This window comes from Leuciscus leuciscus (assembly GCF_965113295.1).
Source record: "Leuciscus leuciscus genome assembly, chromosome: 18".
NCBI classification, from domain to species: Eukaryota; Metazoa; Chordata; class Actinopteri; order Cypriniformes; family Leuciscidae; genus Leuciscus; species Leuciscus leuciscus.
Genome location: NC_138742.1, coordinates 14,994,331 through 15,011,075, shown reverse-complemented (window position 1 = coordinate 15,011,075; position 16,745 = coordinate 14,994,331). Strand labels below are relative to the sequence as shown.

The 16,745-nt window shown below is 36.8% G+C and overlaps 1 protein-coding gene across 10 annotated transcripts in view; it reads right to left on the bottom strand.

Annotated features, from left to right (window-relative positions):
* Positions 1-16,745, bottom strand: part of hspg2 (heparan sulfate proteoglycan 2) — a 106,473-nt gene that overhangs the window by 33,681 nt on the left and 56,047 nt on the right. For all 10 annotated transcript variants that reach the window (XM_082145372.1, XM_082145378.1, XM_082145379.1 and 7 more), the window contains 16 exons: positions 16,498-16,608; positions 15,682-15,806; positions 15,485-15,565; positions 11,401-11,468; positions 11,213-11,277; positions 10,991-11,131; positions 10,719-10,910; positions 5,611-5,703; positions 5,424-5,513; positions 5,077-5,307; positions 4,830-4,943; positions 3,826-3,953; positions 3,635-3,721; positions 3,497-3,549; positions 2,740-2,904; positions 1,773-1,883 (listed from right to left, as the gene is read on the bottom strand). In XM_082145372.1, coding sequence (XP_082001498.1) covers positions 1,773-1,883; positions 2,740-2,904; positions 3,497-3,549; positions 3,635-3,721; positions 3,826-3,953; positions 4,830-4,943; positions 5,077-5,307; positions 5,424-5,513; positions 5,611-5,703; positions 10,719-10,910; positions 10,991-11,131; positions 11,213-11,277; positions 11,401-11,468; positions 15,485-15,565; positions 15,682-15,806; positions 16,498-16,608 — 1,855 coding nt within the window. The remainder of the gene's footprint in view (positions 1-1,772; positions 1,884-2,739; positions 2,905-3,496; positions 3,550-3,634; positions 3,722-3,825; positions 3,954-4,829; positions 4,944-5,076; positions 5,308-5,423; positions 5,514-5,610; positions 5,704-10,718; positions 10,911-10,990; positions 11,132-11,212; positions 11,278-11,400; positions 11,469-15,484; positions 15,566-15,681; positions 15,807-16,497; positions 16,609-16,745) is intronic.

Here is a 16,745-nt window from a genome sequence, read left to right as displayed (position 1 = left end):
ATTCAAGCTTAAGACGACACAAAAGGGAACTCAATTTGTAACTAAGCGCTGTGTGGGACGTTTTCCGTGCATAAACATCTGAAGCGCAAGCCTAGAAATCAGCTTCTCAGTGTGAGAAATACTGAATTGAACTCTCTTTCATGTCTTCTTGTGCTTGGACAGACATACTCAAACTAAATTATGTCAAAATCTTGGCAAGTATCCTTAGTCAGTAATGTCTTAATGTAAACAGCTGAGAAATAAAACGTGTGTAACAGTATACTGGATCAGTGCAATAGCTCCTAACAGCAGTCTAATATTCCTGATTCTGTCTATTTTTAATGTTAATCAAACAACAAAAGACAAAGAACAAATCACTCATTGATCTTGACTGAGTAACTTTTGTAAATAAATTAATTTATGCTTCATTGCTGGTAAAAATATTGCTTGCACTTTATTTTACAGTATGTGCACTTACGTGTACTTAAAGGGATAGTTCACTTTGAAATAAAATTTTGGTATGTTTTAGCTTACCTCAAGGGCATCCAAGATGTAGGTGTCTTTTTTTCCGCAGTAGTTTCAATTTTTATATTTTTAGGTCAAACCGTTCTTGTCTGTCAGTCATATAATGCAGGTCTGTGGTCACGGTCTCAAAACACATGCACAGAGTCCAAATTAAAACAATTCCCCGTCGTCCAAATTAAACAATTCCCCATCGTAAGTACACATTGATGGCCTAAGACACGAAACGAGCGGTTTGTGTGAGAAAACGAACAGTATTTATATCGTTTTTACCTCTTATACGCCGCCATGTCGAAGTGATCTGATCTGACGTGTGCGCAGACTGGTGCATAGATATATACACTAGATGTCGCCTTAAAGACATTCGTTCCAATGAACTGCCGTAGACAAGGCGACATCTAGTGTGTATATATCTATGCACCAGTCTGCGCACACATCAGATCAGATCACTTCGACATGGCGGCGTATAAGAGGTAAAAACGATATAAATACTGTTCGTTTTCTCACACAAACCGCTCGTTTCGTGTCTTAGGCCATCAATGTGTACTTACGATGGGGAATTGTTTAATTTGGACGACGGGGAATTGTTTTAATTTGGACTCTGTGCATGTGTTTTGAGACCGTGACCACAGACCTGCATTATATGACTGACAGACAAGAACGGTTTGACCTAAAAATATAAAAATTGAAACTACTGCGGAAAAAAAGACACCTACATCTTGGATGCCCTTGAGGTAAGCTAAAACATACCAAAAATTAATTTCAAAGTGAACTATCCCTTTAATTAAGAAAGTACTGTAAATATAAGGTAACTACATGGGTTAAGGATAGGTTTAGGGGTAGGATCAGGGTTAGTAAATAGTTATTATCCAGTTATTGTAATAACTATAATATGTACATAGTATGTACATGGGGAACAGGACTGCAAAATAAAGTGCTACCAATATATGTATTATTTTTAATACAAAATATTTTAAAAAATCTTAAGTTACCGGCCACTGTTAGGTCTTAAAAAGTTAGTTTTATGCCCGATTACAAATAATTCATACATACTTGGCAACTCACATTATCACAATTTACAAAAATGTTCTTGGACAATCACAACTTGATTTTTGTTGAATCTAAAAGCATCTTGAGGGTAAAACAAAAGCAACTTTTAAAAACCCAATTTCAAAATGTACTTTGTGCTGTCATGCGTTAAAAAAGCGTAGAGTGAAAGACTTGAATAACTGGCATAGAGTTGTGTTTTATGGTGATAAAAAACAACTAACTTGTAACAACAATCTCAGCTTTGCTCGTATTGGAGCTGCGCTGGTCTCGGCAGGTGCAGATGTAAACGGCAGCGTCACTGGGCTGAACACTGGGGAAATGCAGCTCCTCTCCTGCAGGGTGGAATGAAAAGGATTCCCATGATTATAAACTCGTACTGTCAGTAGTGTTACATACACTTCAGTTCAAATATTTAGGGTCGGTAAGATTTTTTTGAAACATTTTTGGAAAAATGTATACTTTTATTCAGCAAGGAAGTATCAATATTTCCTTAAAATCAATAGTAACAGTAAAGATTTTAACATTGTTACAAAAAAATTGTATTTCAAATAAATGCTGTTCTTTTGAACTTTTCGAAATGTTTCTTGTGCAGCAGATCAGCATATTAGAATGATTTCTGAAGGATCATGTGACACAGAAGACTGGAGTAATGATGCTGAAAATTCAGCTTTGCCATCACAGGAATATAAATGCAGCATTAGTAAGCAAAATATTTTTTTCAAAAACAATCTTTCCAACCCCAAACTTTCAAATGGTAACGCAAGCCTAAAAACACGGAAGCATTCATTAATGAATTATTTTCACTATATTTATTTTGCAATGTCTTCCATCTTGGATCTGTTTTTCCACTGAGATGGGTTGCAATTATGGCATTTCCTTATCCACCAAGGATATATGCAATATGAAACAGAGCATTTGATCTTGTATTTGGTGCTTGGTTTCTCTAGGGCAGTGTTTCTCAACCCTGGTCCTGGAGGACCCCCGACACAGCACATTATGAAAGTCTCCTCTTTCTGACACACTCATTTTACTTCCTGGAGTTTCTTCTAATGAGCCGCCAAGTTGAATCAGGGGTCCTTCAGGAGTAGGGTTGAGAAAAGCTGCTCTAGGTTACTCATTTGTGACGTCTGGAGATATATACTGATATGCTAATGATCTGGGATCTGCTTCTAGGAATCCGGGCAGTACCTTGTCTGCGTCTATCTGCTGTGCTGGAGATTGGGCGTCCATCCTCACGGGACCAGTAGAAATAGTGTGGTGGATATCCAGACACCTGGCACCTGAGAGTGACTTGGGCTCCCTGTGCCACCTGAACCCTTTCTGGATACACCTTCACCACTAGAGATGCAGCAGCTGATAACAGACAAACACACTAAACTGGAATCTGTCCAACAGAAATGTGGTTTCACAAATGCAGTGCGTCAACTGTTTGTGTAGAGACCCCATGAAATCAATCACGAGTGTTGTTATTTATTTGTTGACGTATTGCCAATTAAAACAGGAAGTTGGGGAAGAAAGGGCTCATGCCTTTGCTTTTATTGCCAATTAGCCACAATTTGCTACTGGTTTCCAAAGTGGTTTTTGGGAGGGATATTTTATATGCATTTATATGCATATTTGCTCAAATTTAAAGTACACTGGCATATAGATGACCTCAAACACCATCAATGGCAAAACACTATCAATGCCAAAATGAATCTGCAGAGGTCGGGTGGTACAAAGATCACATAATAGTTAGAGTACTCAGAAAATTCAGAGTTTAGAAGTTTACGAACTCATAAATACAAAATTACAAATTCTTCGAGGATGTAAACGCTTTCTACAAGTCGGAATCACATAATTACAGTAATTCCAAGATGGCTTGAATGCACCTTGAAAGTCACAAACCTCCAATTTTGATTTCATCGGGTCGTAAAAGTTACTGTGATAATAAATGAACAGATACCACTACGGCAGGGGATTCTTGCTTGTGGATTTCCAACATAACCAGGCGCACAGCTATGAAGAAATCACATAAAAAATTGTGATGACAATAATAGACAAGCTTAATTGATTTATTGCACTAAAGGAAGTGTGAGCATACCGTTCACAATACTGGCCATTGTAGCCGGGCTGACAGGCAGTGCACTGGTAGTCTCCGTTACCCAGACTCTCACAGGTGCGAGAGTACCTACACATAAAATCACTATTAAAAACCTTCCTACAAATAAGGTTAATATTGCAAAAAGAGCTGGCAGAATCAGCTAAGGTTTGCAGGTGTATGTTAAGACTAACTGGTTGTCGGGGTCAGTGCCAGGGCAGGCACATGGTTGGCAGTCCTCAGGGGTTCCAGCAGTCGGATCTCCAAAGAAGCCGTCAGCACACTGTTCACAGAGCTCACCCCTGGTGTTGTGTTGACAGCTCTAAGAATCAAAAAGATAACACACAAGTGGTATGGACTACTTTTATGAAGGTGAGAAAAAGCTACATTTAATTTACTTAGGTTATTAAGTTAGATATATATACACACACACACACTTTTAAGATAAATTGTAATTACATTAATTAATTACAAAAATTACATCCAAAAATATTATTTAAATATATTAATAAATAGTATTTATTTATGAATTATTTATTTAAAGTATTATTTATGTTTTATTTAATTATAAGATATTCAGAATAGAATATATATAAAGAAATCCATAGGCATACAGTACTATATGGTTAAAGGTGACTACAAAGGCTTTATTTATTTAGGATGCAATTTAATTATTTTGTTTAAATATGTATTTAATTGATGAGGGTGAGTAAATGCAATTTATATTTAATAGTTTAAATATTTATGCAAAATAATATACACATACACAGTTTTTAGATAATACTTTTGGATGAAAACTAATATTAATTTGTTTAAATAATATTTAATTATTTATATACATAATCATTAAAATACATTTAAAAATAAATACATCTTTTTTTTCTTTTTTTTTTAAATGTATTATTTTATATATATATATATATATATATATATATATATATATATATATATATATATATATATATATATATATATATATATATATATATATATAAAGACAATTTTAGATAATACTTTAATAATTATTTAATAGTTATTTTATAGTATTATTTATTGTAGAAATACATTTGGTATACTGTACTGTTCTAAAGTTGACTATAAAGGGAGAGCAACACTTGTTTGTATGCTTTTATGCATCCCTTGAAATTCTATGCATCCCACTTCTAGAAAAGAACTGTGTGCTGGTAAAGATTCATACCGTGCAGATGCCAGTCTCTGGGTGACAGGAGTCCGAATGGCCGTTACAGTCACACGGCTCACAGTGGCCAAGGTACAAGCCCCCTCCAGTGCGAGAGTATCCAGGAGCGCAGTCCTACAGAACATGAAGACAATGGAACAGATGTCTAGATTGAGTAATACTGTCATCATCATCACAGTAGATTGGAAGTGAGCCTTTGCTACCATTCATCCGGTTGGTCACAAAGCAAAGCTTTGATTGTTCATACCTGGCATGACAGACCACGGTAACCAGGAGAACACTGGCACTGCTCCACCTCCAAAGCCTGTGCCAGGCCAGTGTAGTCAGGCACAGCGATATCCATGCGGACCCCCGAGATACTGGATGAGCGCATCTCTGTGTGATACGAAGCACGGATCAGGATGTCATCGAGGTCCGCGAGCACCATCATCAGGTGTTCCCGGGTAGCCGGCATGCCATCGGGACGCTGCCAGTGTTCCTACAGAGAAGAAATCATCAGGCTGAACCACAGATCTTCCTTCAAGTTCAAAACAAATGACAATATGATGAAAATGATGAAAAACAGAAATAAAAAGGGTGAGAATGGGTTCTCACTTCTCTGAAATCTATCTCAAAGTCCTGTGACTCTCTGGCACCTTGCCCCCTTCTCCATGTTTGCCGTGCCACCAGTGTGATATCATTACCCTGTGGAAATAATGAGGAACAATAGTGTTCAAACATCTCGTTTATGGAACGAAACCTTAGTATGTGTCATACATGCAACATCTGCCATCATACTCACAATAATCTGAACGTCAGCATCTTCTATCGGAGAACCTCGAGGTCCAGGCACATAGGAGATGGTATATTTCAGCTTTCCACCATATGCACTGACCTGCATTAGAATAAAAAACATTCAATTAGAAAATGTCCATTATGTTAGTTTTTATTGTCACTGATGAATCACTGCTCCAAATGCAAATAAAATGAAATATTTCAATAAGATTTTCTTTTTTTTTTATTATAACTTTGTTTTTCTTTTACGGCTTTTATGTGGATGATAAAAATAAATAAATAAAAAAAAACAATACAAATGCATTTTCTTTAATAAAAAATAATACATTATTTTGTCCTAACCAGCAACAAGTGCAACAAGTGACAGTACAAGTGAAATTACATTATATTACATAATATATTCTGAAAAGCAGAGACTGTGTTGTGTCACACAGCGGTTTCATTTTCAGTGTGGACAGGCAAAATACTTTCTGTAGGAAACTTGTTACATCATGACACATTCAAAACGAATATCAATATTCATATTTTCTTTTTTAAACAAAGGCACAATTTACAAACAAAAAACGTTTTTCATTAAAAAAAGCTAGCAAAACATCATTACACAAATCAGCATCTCAGATATGAACCTCTCACTTAAATCCACAGCAGCACTTCTTTCTGTCAGCGCGACAGTAACAAACACTCTAGACATGACGTGATTATAGATACACCAGGTGTTGGTTGGTTGGTTTATATTAAGTGATGTTTCAGCTTGCCCATCTATCACACCTTTGGCTCAGGTAGTGGTTCATTAATGTCTCAGATCAGACAACCTGGGGGGGGGGGGGGGATCAGTGGTGGGCGGGCCTGAACCCATCCATGCGTTTACCTTATCCCCTTTGAACTGCTCCGGGAGCTGCCAGAAGAGCACGTCATCTGGGTGCAAGCTGAACCCACTGTAGACCAAAACATACTGGAGCACAGGCGGAAGGAAATACATAGTAGCGTGGACGAAGGAAAGACAGAGAAATGCAGCAGATAAGCAAAGAACAGAGGAAAGCATGAGAGAAAAGACATCTATTCCTGTCAGTCACTGACTAACTGCAACTACAACTTCTTCAAAAAAATTATAAAATATGGTAGAAAGAATTCAGAGTTTGTTTACTTTTTTATACAAAAATATGTGTATTTTATATTGTGTGCACTACAAGCTACACCTACAGGGAAAAGCCATCCTTTAAATCACCAAACCTTGACTAGCTTTTGTAGACTTTCCTGGTCTCACTGATAAGTAGATGGTGTAAAACATTTGGGGTCAGTAAGACTTCTTTTCATGTTTCAGAAAAGTCTCTTATGTTAACCAAGGCTGCATTTATTTAATCAAAATACAGTAAAAACAGTAATATTGTGAAAGAAAATGTCATTTATTCCAGTGATAGCTAAACTGAATTTTCAGCATCATTACTCCAGTCTTCATGATCCTTCAGAAATCATTCTAACATGCTGATTTGCTGCTCAAGAAACATTTATTATAATTACCAATGTTGAAAACAGTTGCTGCATAATATTTGAATAGAAAGTTCAAAAAAACTGCATTTATTTGAAAAAAAGACATTAGAAAACTTTCTCAATTTAATGCATCCTTGCTCAATAAAAGTATTAATTTCCTTCAAAAATTTAATTAAAAAAATTCTTACTGATCCCAAATGTTTGAATGGTAGTGTATACTGTATATATTCAAATTGGCCTGGACTCAAGATTCCCAAAAAAGCGCAGCACTTTCCCATGATTCCCAACCTTGTTAGAGGGGCCAGGTCGTGGACCTCTAGGGAGACCAACTGTGTTTTTTCCCAGTGCCACCTGCTGAGAAGGCAACAACCAGACCAAAAATCAAACAACAAAACTAGAATAAAAGAAAGTGTTTTACTAGCGTAAACTAGGCAAGTGCTAAGCTACTAGAATGACAAGTTGACTTGCATTGCATTTTAAAGGGATAGTTAACCCAAAATGAAACTTCTGTCACCCTTATATCATCCCAAACCTATATGACTTAAATGAAATAAATGTTTTTTGTCTATACAATGAAATTCAATGGGGTCCAATGTTGTTTTGGGCCCCACTGACTTTCATTGTATGGACAAAATCAGTTGAAACATTCCTACAAATACTGGATAGTTAACTTAAAAGCTTTTTTACTAATATTTTGTGTTCCAAAGAAGTCAGTCAGTCATACTGGTTTTGATCGATATGAGGGTGACATAATATTTATTTTTGGATGAACTAACCTTTAAGACCATGTGAAATGTTAAAAAACAGCACATGTAAAGGCCAAATCTAAAACTAGTCCAGTTAGTCTGACGTTGAATTAGTCAACTCACCCCTGAGTGAGAGCATACAGTACCTGAGTTGAGTCGGGGTGGGAGGAAGGGCCTGGGTCGTTTGAGTGAGACTCAGAGACCCTTAAAGAGGAAGTTAAACCAGAATGGAAAGGAGAGTCACGCACATTTGAGCGAGATAGCAAACGCTGGCCCTCAAATGCAGAATGGGAAGTTTGAGAGGATGAAGAAAAAGGAAAGGGAGACTGCCCGTCTGAGAAATTAGTGATGATTGCCCAGATTTCATCATCAAGTTTGCGTACTTCATCAGCGGGGAGCTAGTGAGAATAAAGCAATGGACGGAACAGGAAATATAGTGACTTGAAGGGTTTGTACAGACAGACAGACAGAAAATATTAGAATTAGTGTGTTTGCAACTCAATCCATTCAGTCTGAACAACAAAAAAACATGAAAAAGTTAAACAGATTTTATTTAAGTACATTTGGGATGTACTTTTTTTTTTAGGCAACTTAAAAAGTTTCAAATTATGTCTAGAACTACAGGTGTGCCCAAGTACACCCACTAGCGCTCACTTATTCCTCGTATAGTGAACGAGTCAGTTATTTTGGACAAAGTATGAAATGAATATGTAAAATGCAAAGTTGTTCTTTGAGAAAATCTCTTGGGCTGATGCTACAGTACATCATTATTATAGCAACCAATTAACACTACCATTCAAAAGTTTAGGGTCAGTAAAAAATGTTAATGTTTTTTGATAGAAGTCTGTTATGCACTCTAAGGCTATATTTATTTATTTTATAATGTAATTTATTCCTGTTTTTAAAGCTGAATTTTCAGCAGTTATTACTCCAATCTTCAGTGTCACGTGATCCTTTAGAAATCATTATAATATGCTGATTTGGTGCTCAATAAACATTTATTAATTATTATTATTATTATTATTATCATCATTATCAATGTTGAAAACAGTGTTGTTCTGCCTATTTTTGTGGAAACCATGATCTATATATTTTTAATTATAATGCCCTTTGAAACAATATAATTGCCTTAACTGTGAATTCAGTGCATCCCAAATTTTTGGAATGGTAGTGTAGATACTGTGCACTACTGAACAAATGAATGGAGCAAACAGGGCTCATCACTTGTAGATTAAAGTGTGAACGGTCAGTCCTATAGATCAGACCGGAAACACAAACCAGATTGGATGAATGTAAACGAAGCAAAGAGAGAACGGAGAGACAGATGTGACAAAACTTTAACGAGTTGAGAGGAAAGAATGGGACATGCAGCCAAACAGATGCAGGGAAATGCTCAGGATGTCAGTATAAGAATCAGGATACCACGTATGCTCTCACCTGAAGTGTTCATTCTGTTTGAGTGGTGTTACCCATAAACAGCAAAACATTTTCAAAACTCAATTTGATTAATGGCATCTTTTTTCCTAAAAAAATTTTCAATCACTTTACATCGCGTCAGATATCTACAGGTGGAGTTAATACATGGAGGCATTCATTTACTGAAAGTGTCAAGGATGTTTCTGTTGACCTTTGTTGATTCTACTGAAAGCTCAGCAAATCTGTCAGTTTTACAACTTTTTACAACGCTTTCAGTTTATTAAAAGCATTAATCGGAGTTCATACTTTCAGATTAAATTTAGTACATTGTTACTAAATAAATATCCACACTGTTAAAGTGGGAGGGTGCCACACTGTTAAAGTGACTATGGGATTCAGGTCAATGGTGAGATCTAACAATAAAAGTTGAATAATAGTTCTAATACCTCAACGGCTCTTTTGGACCTTGAGAGGTCATTACCCATATCGTTCATTAGATGCCATACAGCGACGTCCTTTCTCAGCTGTTCCTTTATCCACGAGGAGTCTCTCTAGTTTTGAGAACAAAGCAATCTCTAATCTCAGTACAAAAGCTAAAATACTAGAGCTAAACTATAAATAACTAGTTACTCTTCATGTAACATCTCTGTATGACTTGTATTTCAAAACAGTTAAACGACTATACAACAGACTAAAACTAAACACCATTGACCACTTTCGTTTTTCACTTTCGACACCGCAATGAACAGGCTATGATGGCATATCTCTTCTTCATTCAGAGCATTATAAATCCCCAAAAAGTGTGAGTGCAGTATAATGTGTTACTAGGTGTAAACTGGGCTTAAGTATGACAAAACAATTAAGTCAAACTGTATCTACCATAAAATCCCATGCACTTCAGAACATGGTCAAGACAAAATAAAACCATAACACGAGTACAGAAGTTAAATATTCTGAAAAGATCAATGCACAGATGACCCAATCAAGCATCATTCTATTTCTAGAAATATGACAGGCCAAATCAAAACATCAGACACACACACACTCATTAAACACGGTCACACGCTGAACCTGCAAGGATTACCTTGAGTGCTCGTCTAGGGCGAGCAGAGTTAGTCTTCTAAAAAAGCAAGTAGGTTCAGAAACACTTAATTCAGTGCATTACATCCAAAATAAATAAATAAATAAAAAGGTAAAAGACACATGAGTCAAATTAAGCCTACCCAAACTCAATTTGTTGATACTAGTACCTACTTTAGCTCTTGTGTACACTCCAACTTCTATAAAAGTGTTTCTAAGCTGCAGAAGAGCTGCCCTTAGTACATTTTAGAAGAAAAGGTCTTGGCAGCGTGCATTTGCAGAATGAATTCAGTATTCAAAGTGGGAGAAGATACTTCAAGAGAGCATGTAGGAAGACACAAAGACTTGTAAGAATGATGAAATACATAATGCTGGCAAACTCTACCTTGTCTCCTTGATAGGCTTTGGGTAACTGCCAGTAGTGGGGCTCCTGTTCGAGATAGTTAAAGTTAGTGTAGGAGAGTTGTGTTCTATCTGTGGAAACCTCTACGGAGAAGCCACTGTCAATGCGGTTGGTGCGCTGGCGGTTTACAAGAGCAAAACCTTGGTAGTTTCCAGGGGAAAATACGGTGGAAACCTGGAGAAAAAAGGCCGAAAATGAACATTTGCCCACACAAACTGATGAAAAGAACTGGTCTGACTCATCACATCCCTTACCACATCTCTATAGTGATTGGAGCTGGAGCACTGCTGGGTGACGCCCATGCAAAAGCAGGACAGACAGCCATCTTTGTTAGCAGGACTGAGGTGGAAGGTCCCTTGCTTGCAGGTGGAACATGTTGAACCCTCAACATTCATCTGAGTACAAACAAGTATGTTTTAAATTTATGTTATCAATGTAATGCAATCATAAAAAAAAAAAATGTAAAAAATTATTACCTTGCAGCGACAGTTTCCCGTTGCACTACATCCTTCGCTACCACTTTGGTCACAGAGGTAACAATCTATAAACAGATTTTGTTTTGTATAAAATTTGGTTAAACATTTTTTTATGTAGGAGTCATCTTCAATTTATTCTTTTAATTTTAAGAATAATTGTTACAGAATATTATCTTTGTCAGTCTTACCACCATCAGTTTTGCCTGGCGTGCATCTTTGACCAAGTTGGGGATTGCCAGTATATCCAGGAGCACATCTGAGGAAAATCAGACAACACCTTGGAAAAACTGTTCTGAATGTCATGCAGTAAAAAACAAAACCACATTTAGAATTAAAGAGACATGACAGGACCTGCCATGAAAATTAAGAGTGATTTATGACCTGTGAGTCACAGCTCTTTGAGAATATGATTAATGCATAGAGCTTCTTCAAACACTGTCTGGATATTTTTCAGACATACTAATAATCATGCTAACCTAAAGACGCTTTGATTTTGTATATAGATAGTTGGTTCATGAAGAGAAAAATAATTACCTAACAGGAAAATCCTGTTTAAAAAACATGTTAAAATTAATGCTAATGATGAGTTAAAAATGAACATTTCATGTTTCGTTGATGAAGTGTTACTGGAGCTTTACCAATGGGGCTGTTGGGGTACATACAACAAAAAAAGGGTTGGAAAACAATGATTTAATCTAAAAAAACAACAAAAAAAACATCAAGAAAAGACTTTAGCAAACAACCAACGTAGATACTTAACACGACATGAAATATCTGTGCATGTACAAGCAGTTATTGATTGCCAGATTCACATTTGTCTCACCACAAGGACAACAAAAGAGCAAACCCCTGACATTAGTATCTTTTAATGGCCACCACAAGAGCCACATTAGATCACATAACAGAGGATCCATTGCATAATACCCATAATTTCAAGTTTAGGAGATGGATAAATTAAAGCCAAGAATGCTGTCAACATCCAACAGATGTTGAGTCCTCCTCTCTTTGAAAAACTACTTTGCTGAACAGAGAAGGACTGAAATAAATAAAGCCAAAGACAACCAGAAGGATTGAATCAAAGTGTTTAAGTGAGTAAAACCACATTATCCCCAAGCTTGTGGAAGCCGAGGAACTTGACAAAAAGTCTTACCTGATAACTCGAGGTTCCAAGGTTGTCCAGACTAATACACTAATACTTAAATCAAATGTATACTGTTGAAAATACATCACTTTTGCCATATTTGGGCAAATTGAGGTTCTATGTTGATGGACTTCACAAACTTTACAAGACAATATGATATGAGTAGGCAGCATGGATAAATGAAGATGAATGCATATCAAATTGTATAAAATACTCAACATAATGTCTAAACACTAAGTACACAAAACAGTATAAACATTACAGCCAAGATGGCACATCATAAAATAATCTTTAATGTCTGAAGCCATCCGTTGATTGGCCTGAGATAACAGCACTGGCTCAAACTGAAGTGTGAATTGGGAGGCGGGGCTAACTGTTTGGTATGGCTGACCAATAGCAAAGGAGGGGAAACTTGATGAACATTATTTCTACAATTCTACTGAGAAAAAAAAAACACATCAGGAATGAGTCAGTTCATTAAACTAAAGTACAACATACTTTGTTTACAAGAATTATGAAGATATGAAGCATTTCTGCAACCCAGTGTGTATTCAAAACTCAAGCCAATTTACTTGAACAGCAGCATTCTATAAGATTGCAAAACTCAAATGGGGGCTAAAAGAGAAAAAAAAAACAGGATCAATGTAATGTAAACTGGTGCAATGATCCATATAATATCTAGTAATCGGGAATGATTTTGATGGGAATTGCCAGCCTTCCAAGAACAATATGAAGGTTCCCGTCTTGTTTTAGCCAGGGTCTTCTTAATGTTTTTTGTCCCCTGTTGTTTTTCATGAAGATGTCTAAAATATTAATGGATTTAGACAAGTTCCTCTGAGTTAGTCTTCTTGGAGTAGTCATTTGTACTTTGGGTTTAGGGGAATGTAATATCCTCTTGTCAGACGGTTGACTAGAAGTGGTTGCATAGGTAAACTCTTCAGGTTGGCTGGACCTTAAGTCTGATGCACCTCTCGCTTCATGAGAAGAAACATCTAACTGATTTTGATTGGATGATCTAGTTTTGGAATGTCTTCTCTTTGTTTGGACATTGTGAGAAGGTTTCTTGATGTCTGTTGCTTTTTTGGACGGACTTACTACCAAATGATTTCTTTGCGTTTTTATAGATTTAGATGATTTTTTTGAAGGAATATGGACCTGTTTTTGTGGTTTGCTTGATGACTTGGAAGATTTTGCTGATTCTTTTAATTGAGGGATTTTTGTATGAGATGGAGGAGGAATCTGAAATATAGTTGCAGATTCTTTTTCTCCATGCGCCCGTGTAGGTAAATGGGATAGTTGACTAGGTTTCCTTGTCAACACAGTTCTCTGAGGCTCTGTAGATTTAGCATTTACTTTTGAACCACTTTTGTGGTGTATTTGAGAAGTTCCATTTTGTCCGTTGCTCCTCTCCCGTGAGATAAGAGAACCTTTATTTAGTGCTTTTCTTCTCTGTTGCCTTTCTTTGGAGGTAACTAAGGTTGAAAGCCTTTCATTCCTCGACGTAGTAAGGGAACGGTTGGCTATACCTTTGGGAACTGTTGCTCTCCTAGAAGATTTGCTGTTATTTTTGTTGTCTGCCCTTGATGAGAAACTTCTTTCAATGTCTTTTCTTGTTGATATTGGTTGGATCCTTTTAGTTAATAACTTTGCTTGCTTAGTTGAACTTTCATTGATCTGGGAAAGTCTACCTTGTACAAATGTAGTTGTGGAAATGGTACGAGGAGTTGGTATGGTTTTGGGAATTACTGTTCTCCTCTGAAATCTGCTAGTAGACATATTAGTTATCCAAGCTGTAGTCAAGGCTGGAATCCGGGTGGTAGCAACCACAGCAGTTTCTCTACGATCCTGTGGTGGGCGTGCCATGTGGCGTGCTCGTTTCACTTTGTCAAGCTCTTGAGCTAGAGCAGTGAAGCCATCAATCAGTATCTCAATTTTGTGTTCTAATTGACTCAGTCTTTTTTCAATGTCTGTGTATTTGTTGGACAGCTCATTGATTCTGTCTTTCCTGTCAGTTTGAGACAAAACTCTGGCTATTGTCTCCAGTTGAGAGCTAAAGTGACTCTGTTGCTTCCTCATGTTCTCAAGGCTGTCTTTCATGTCCAGAGTGTTGCTTTCAAGCATACTCAGGCGCTGGTTGAAACGATTCGTGTGCATCCTCAACAGCAGCTGGAAACTCTTCTGTCGAGCCGCAGGACTTGCCATGTAACGCGGGGCCCCATAAGTCCTACGGTGACTTAAACTACGTATGGTTGTTGACAGCAAAAATCTTGTTGTACTTTCAAGCCCTGAAGAGTCATCATCTTCTCTACAATCAAGTTTTTTGTCAACATTATGGTCAGTTGTATCCAGAACTTGCTTTTTCCCAGGGTTGAGGTAGAAAGCATCATCACATGCAGTGGGGAAGAAATCTTTCGAACCTTCAAGGTAGAAGTCTCCGCAGTTGGAAATGCTGAGAGCCATGATGAGACAGGGTACGTTGGTACCAATTTTTTTGAAAAATAGAAGCCATTTATTTTTTATCCCAGACACCCAAAAGCTTTTGCACTCTGAATAGGTGACAGGAATCCACAATTCATATCATCAACTTGTTTATGCTTCAGTATGGGAAGCATAAACCACCCTAGAGACCCACTAATATCTAGAAGAAGAGTTTGAAATAAGAAAAAGTTGCTCAAAATGTAGCAAGAGCTTTACAAAGAAGCACTGAAGCAAAAAAAAAGGATGCAACTCCTTTTTAAAGTGACATATGCTACCAATTGCTTCAACACCTTACTCTCACAGTAAAGAAGTGACATTTTTATAACTTGAAAACGCTGCAGACTTCAGACAAACGTACATGGATTTTTCAAGCACCACAGCTTATCAACTTATAAGCTCCTCCAAAAAAAAAGTCACTTCAGACTATGACACATTGGTATGGGTGGCACTGATTCAAGGCTTGCTTCTCCCATACCAACGGACAAATGCCATTCAATCACAAATGGTTGAAGAGATAATGGAAAGCAACAAACACATGCTTTCTGGCAATAGATAAAGGGATACCGATCACCTCCATCACCAGTTTGGCCAGCCCAGCATTACTAGCATACTTAATGGGAGGTGTACCCTCTCATTAGACCAAAGAAACTTACCTTTCACACCGTCTTCCAGTATAACCAGCAGGACATTCACATATGGGCTGTGCATCCGAGTCCAAGAAACAAGATGAAGGCCTTCGGTAGAAGAAGAGTATTAGATTAAATTAATAATTATGGGTTATGTCTGAAAGGTATCCACTTTATATGAATAAAATATATTTGATACAGTTAATAGAAAAAGGCAAACTCACTGGTTACTGGAGTGTCCTAGACAAGGACAGGGTCTACATGCCTGTGGATCACGAGTCTTTGGATTTCCATAGAATCCAGGTAGGCAATTTTCACAATGGCGCCCAACTGTGTTATGCAGGCAATTCTAAAACAAAAAGGAAAAGGGTGATGAAACACTCCAAATTAAGCATGGGTCGACTAGTTAGGATGACTAGATTATGTATTTTTTTAATATACATTTCTGTAATTTAGATTTTTTTGTCAATTAATAAGGAAGACTAATTTATGATTTTTTTTATGTACATTTTGGGGTTTTGATTTTATTCATTATAGTCGACTAGTAGATCACTCATCCAATGACTGACTAATAAATTATTGAGATTGACTAGTTTGTGGAGTTTTTTTTTTTAAACAATTTCGATGTTTCAATTTTATTCATGATAGTCGAACAGTCATCCAACAACTAATTAATTACTGAGAATGACAAGATTTTCGAGTTATTTTTTTAAATATAATTTTAGCTTTGATTTTATTTTATTTTATGTAGATTTGTTTTTGTATACATTTTTGGTTTTGATTTTATTTATGATAGTTAACTAGTTATTGAGTTTTATTAGTTTATGGAGTTTATGTTTCTTTTATATACCATATTTCCTTTCTTTGATAACATTTTTCACATTTGGTTGACTAGTTGACCTGTCATCCATTGACCTGAGTCCAACTGTGGTCAGGTGAACCCAAATCCAACCTAGTTTATAGTTTTTTTTTTTTTTTACACAAATCTTCATAATTCATTCAGGAAAAGCATCATTGCTGCAAGGGAAAGGTTAACTCACCAGGCAATCTCCAGTATCTGAGTCACAGCTGCTGGCATATCCATTGCAGTCACACTTCTCACAGGTGCCAAGATAAAGTCCAGGTGTGCGGGTGTAGCCGGTATCACAGTCCTGCAAACAATGGGTGAGTCAGAGGTGAATGGGTTCATAGGTGTCTATGCTGAAGCTATGAATCTATGGCACAGAGCTTTAGAGCTAAAATGTTCCATAAGTTGCTAAGAGCTTCCCTTCAGAGATCAAGAGAAATA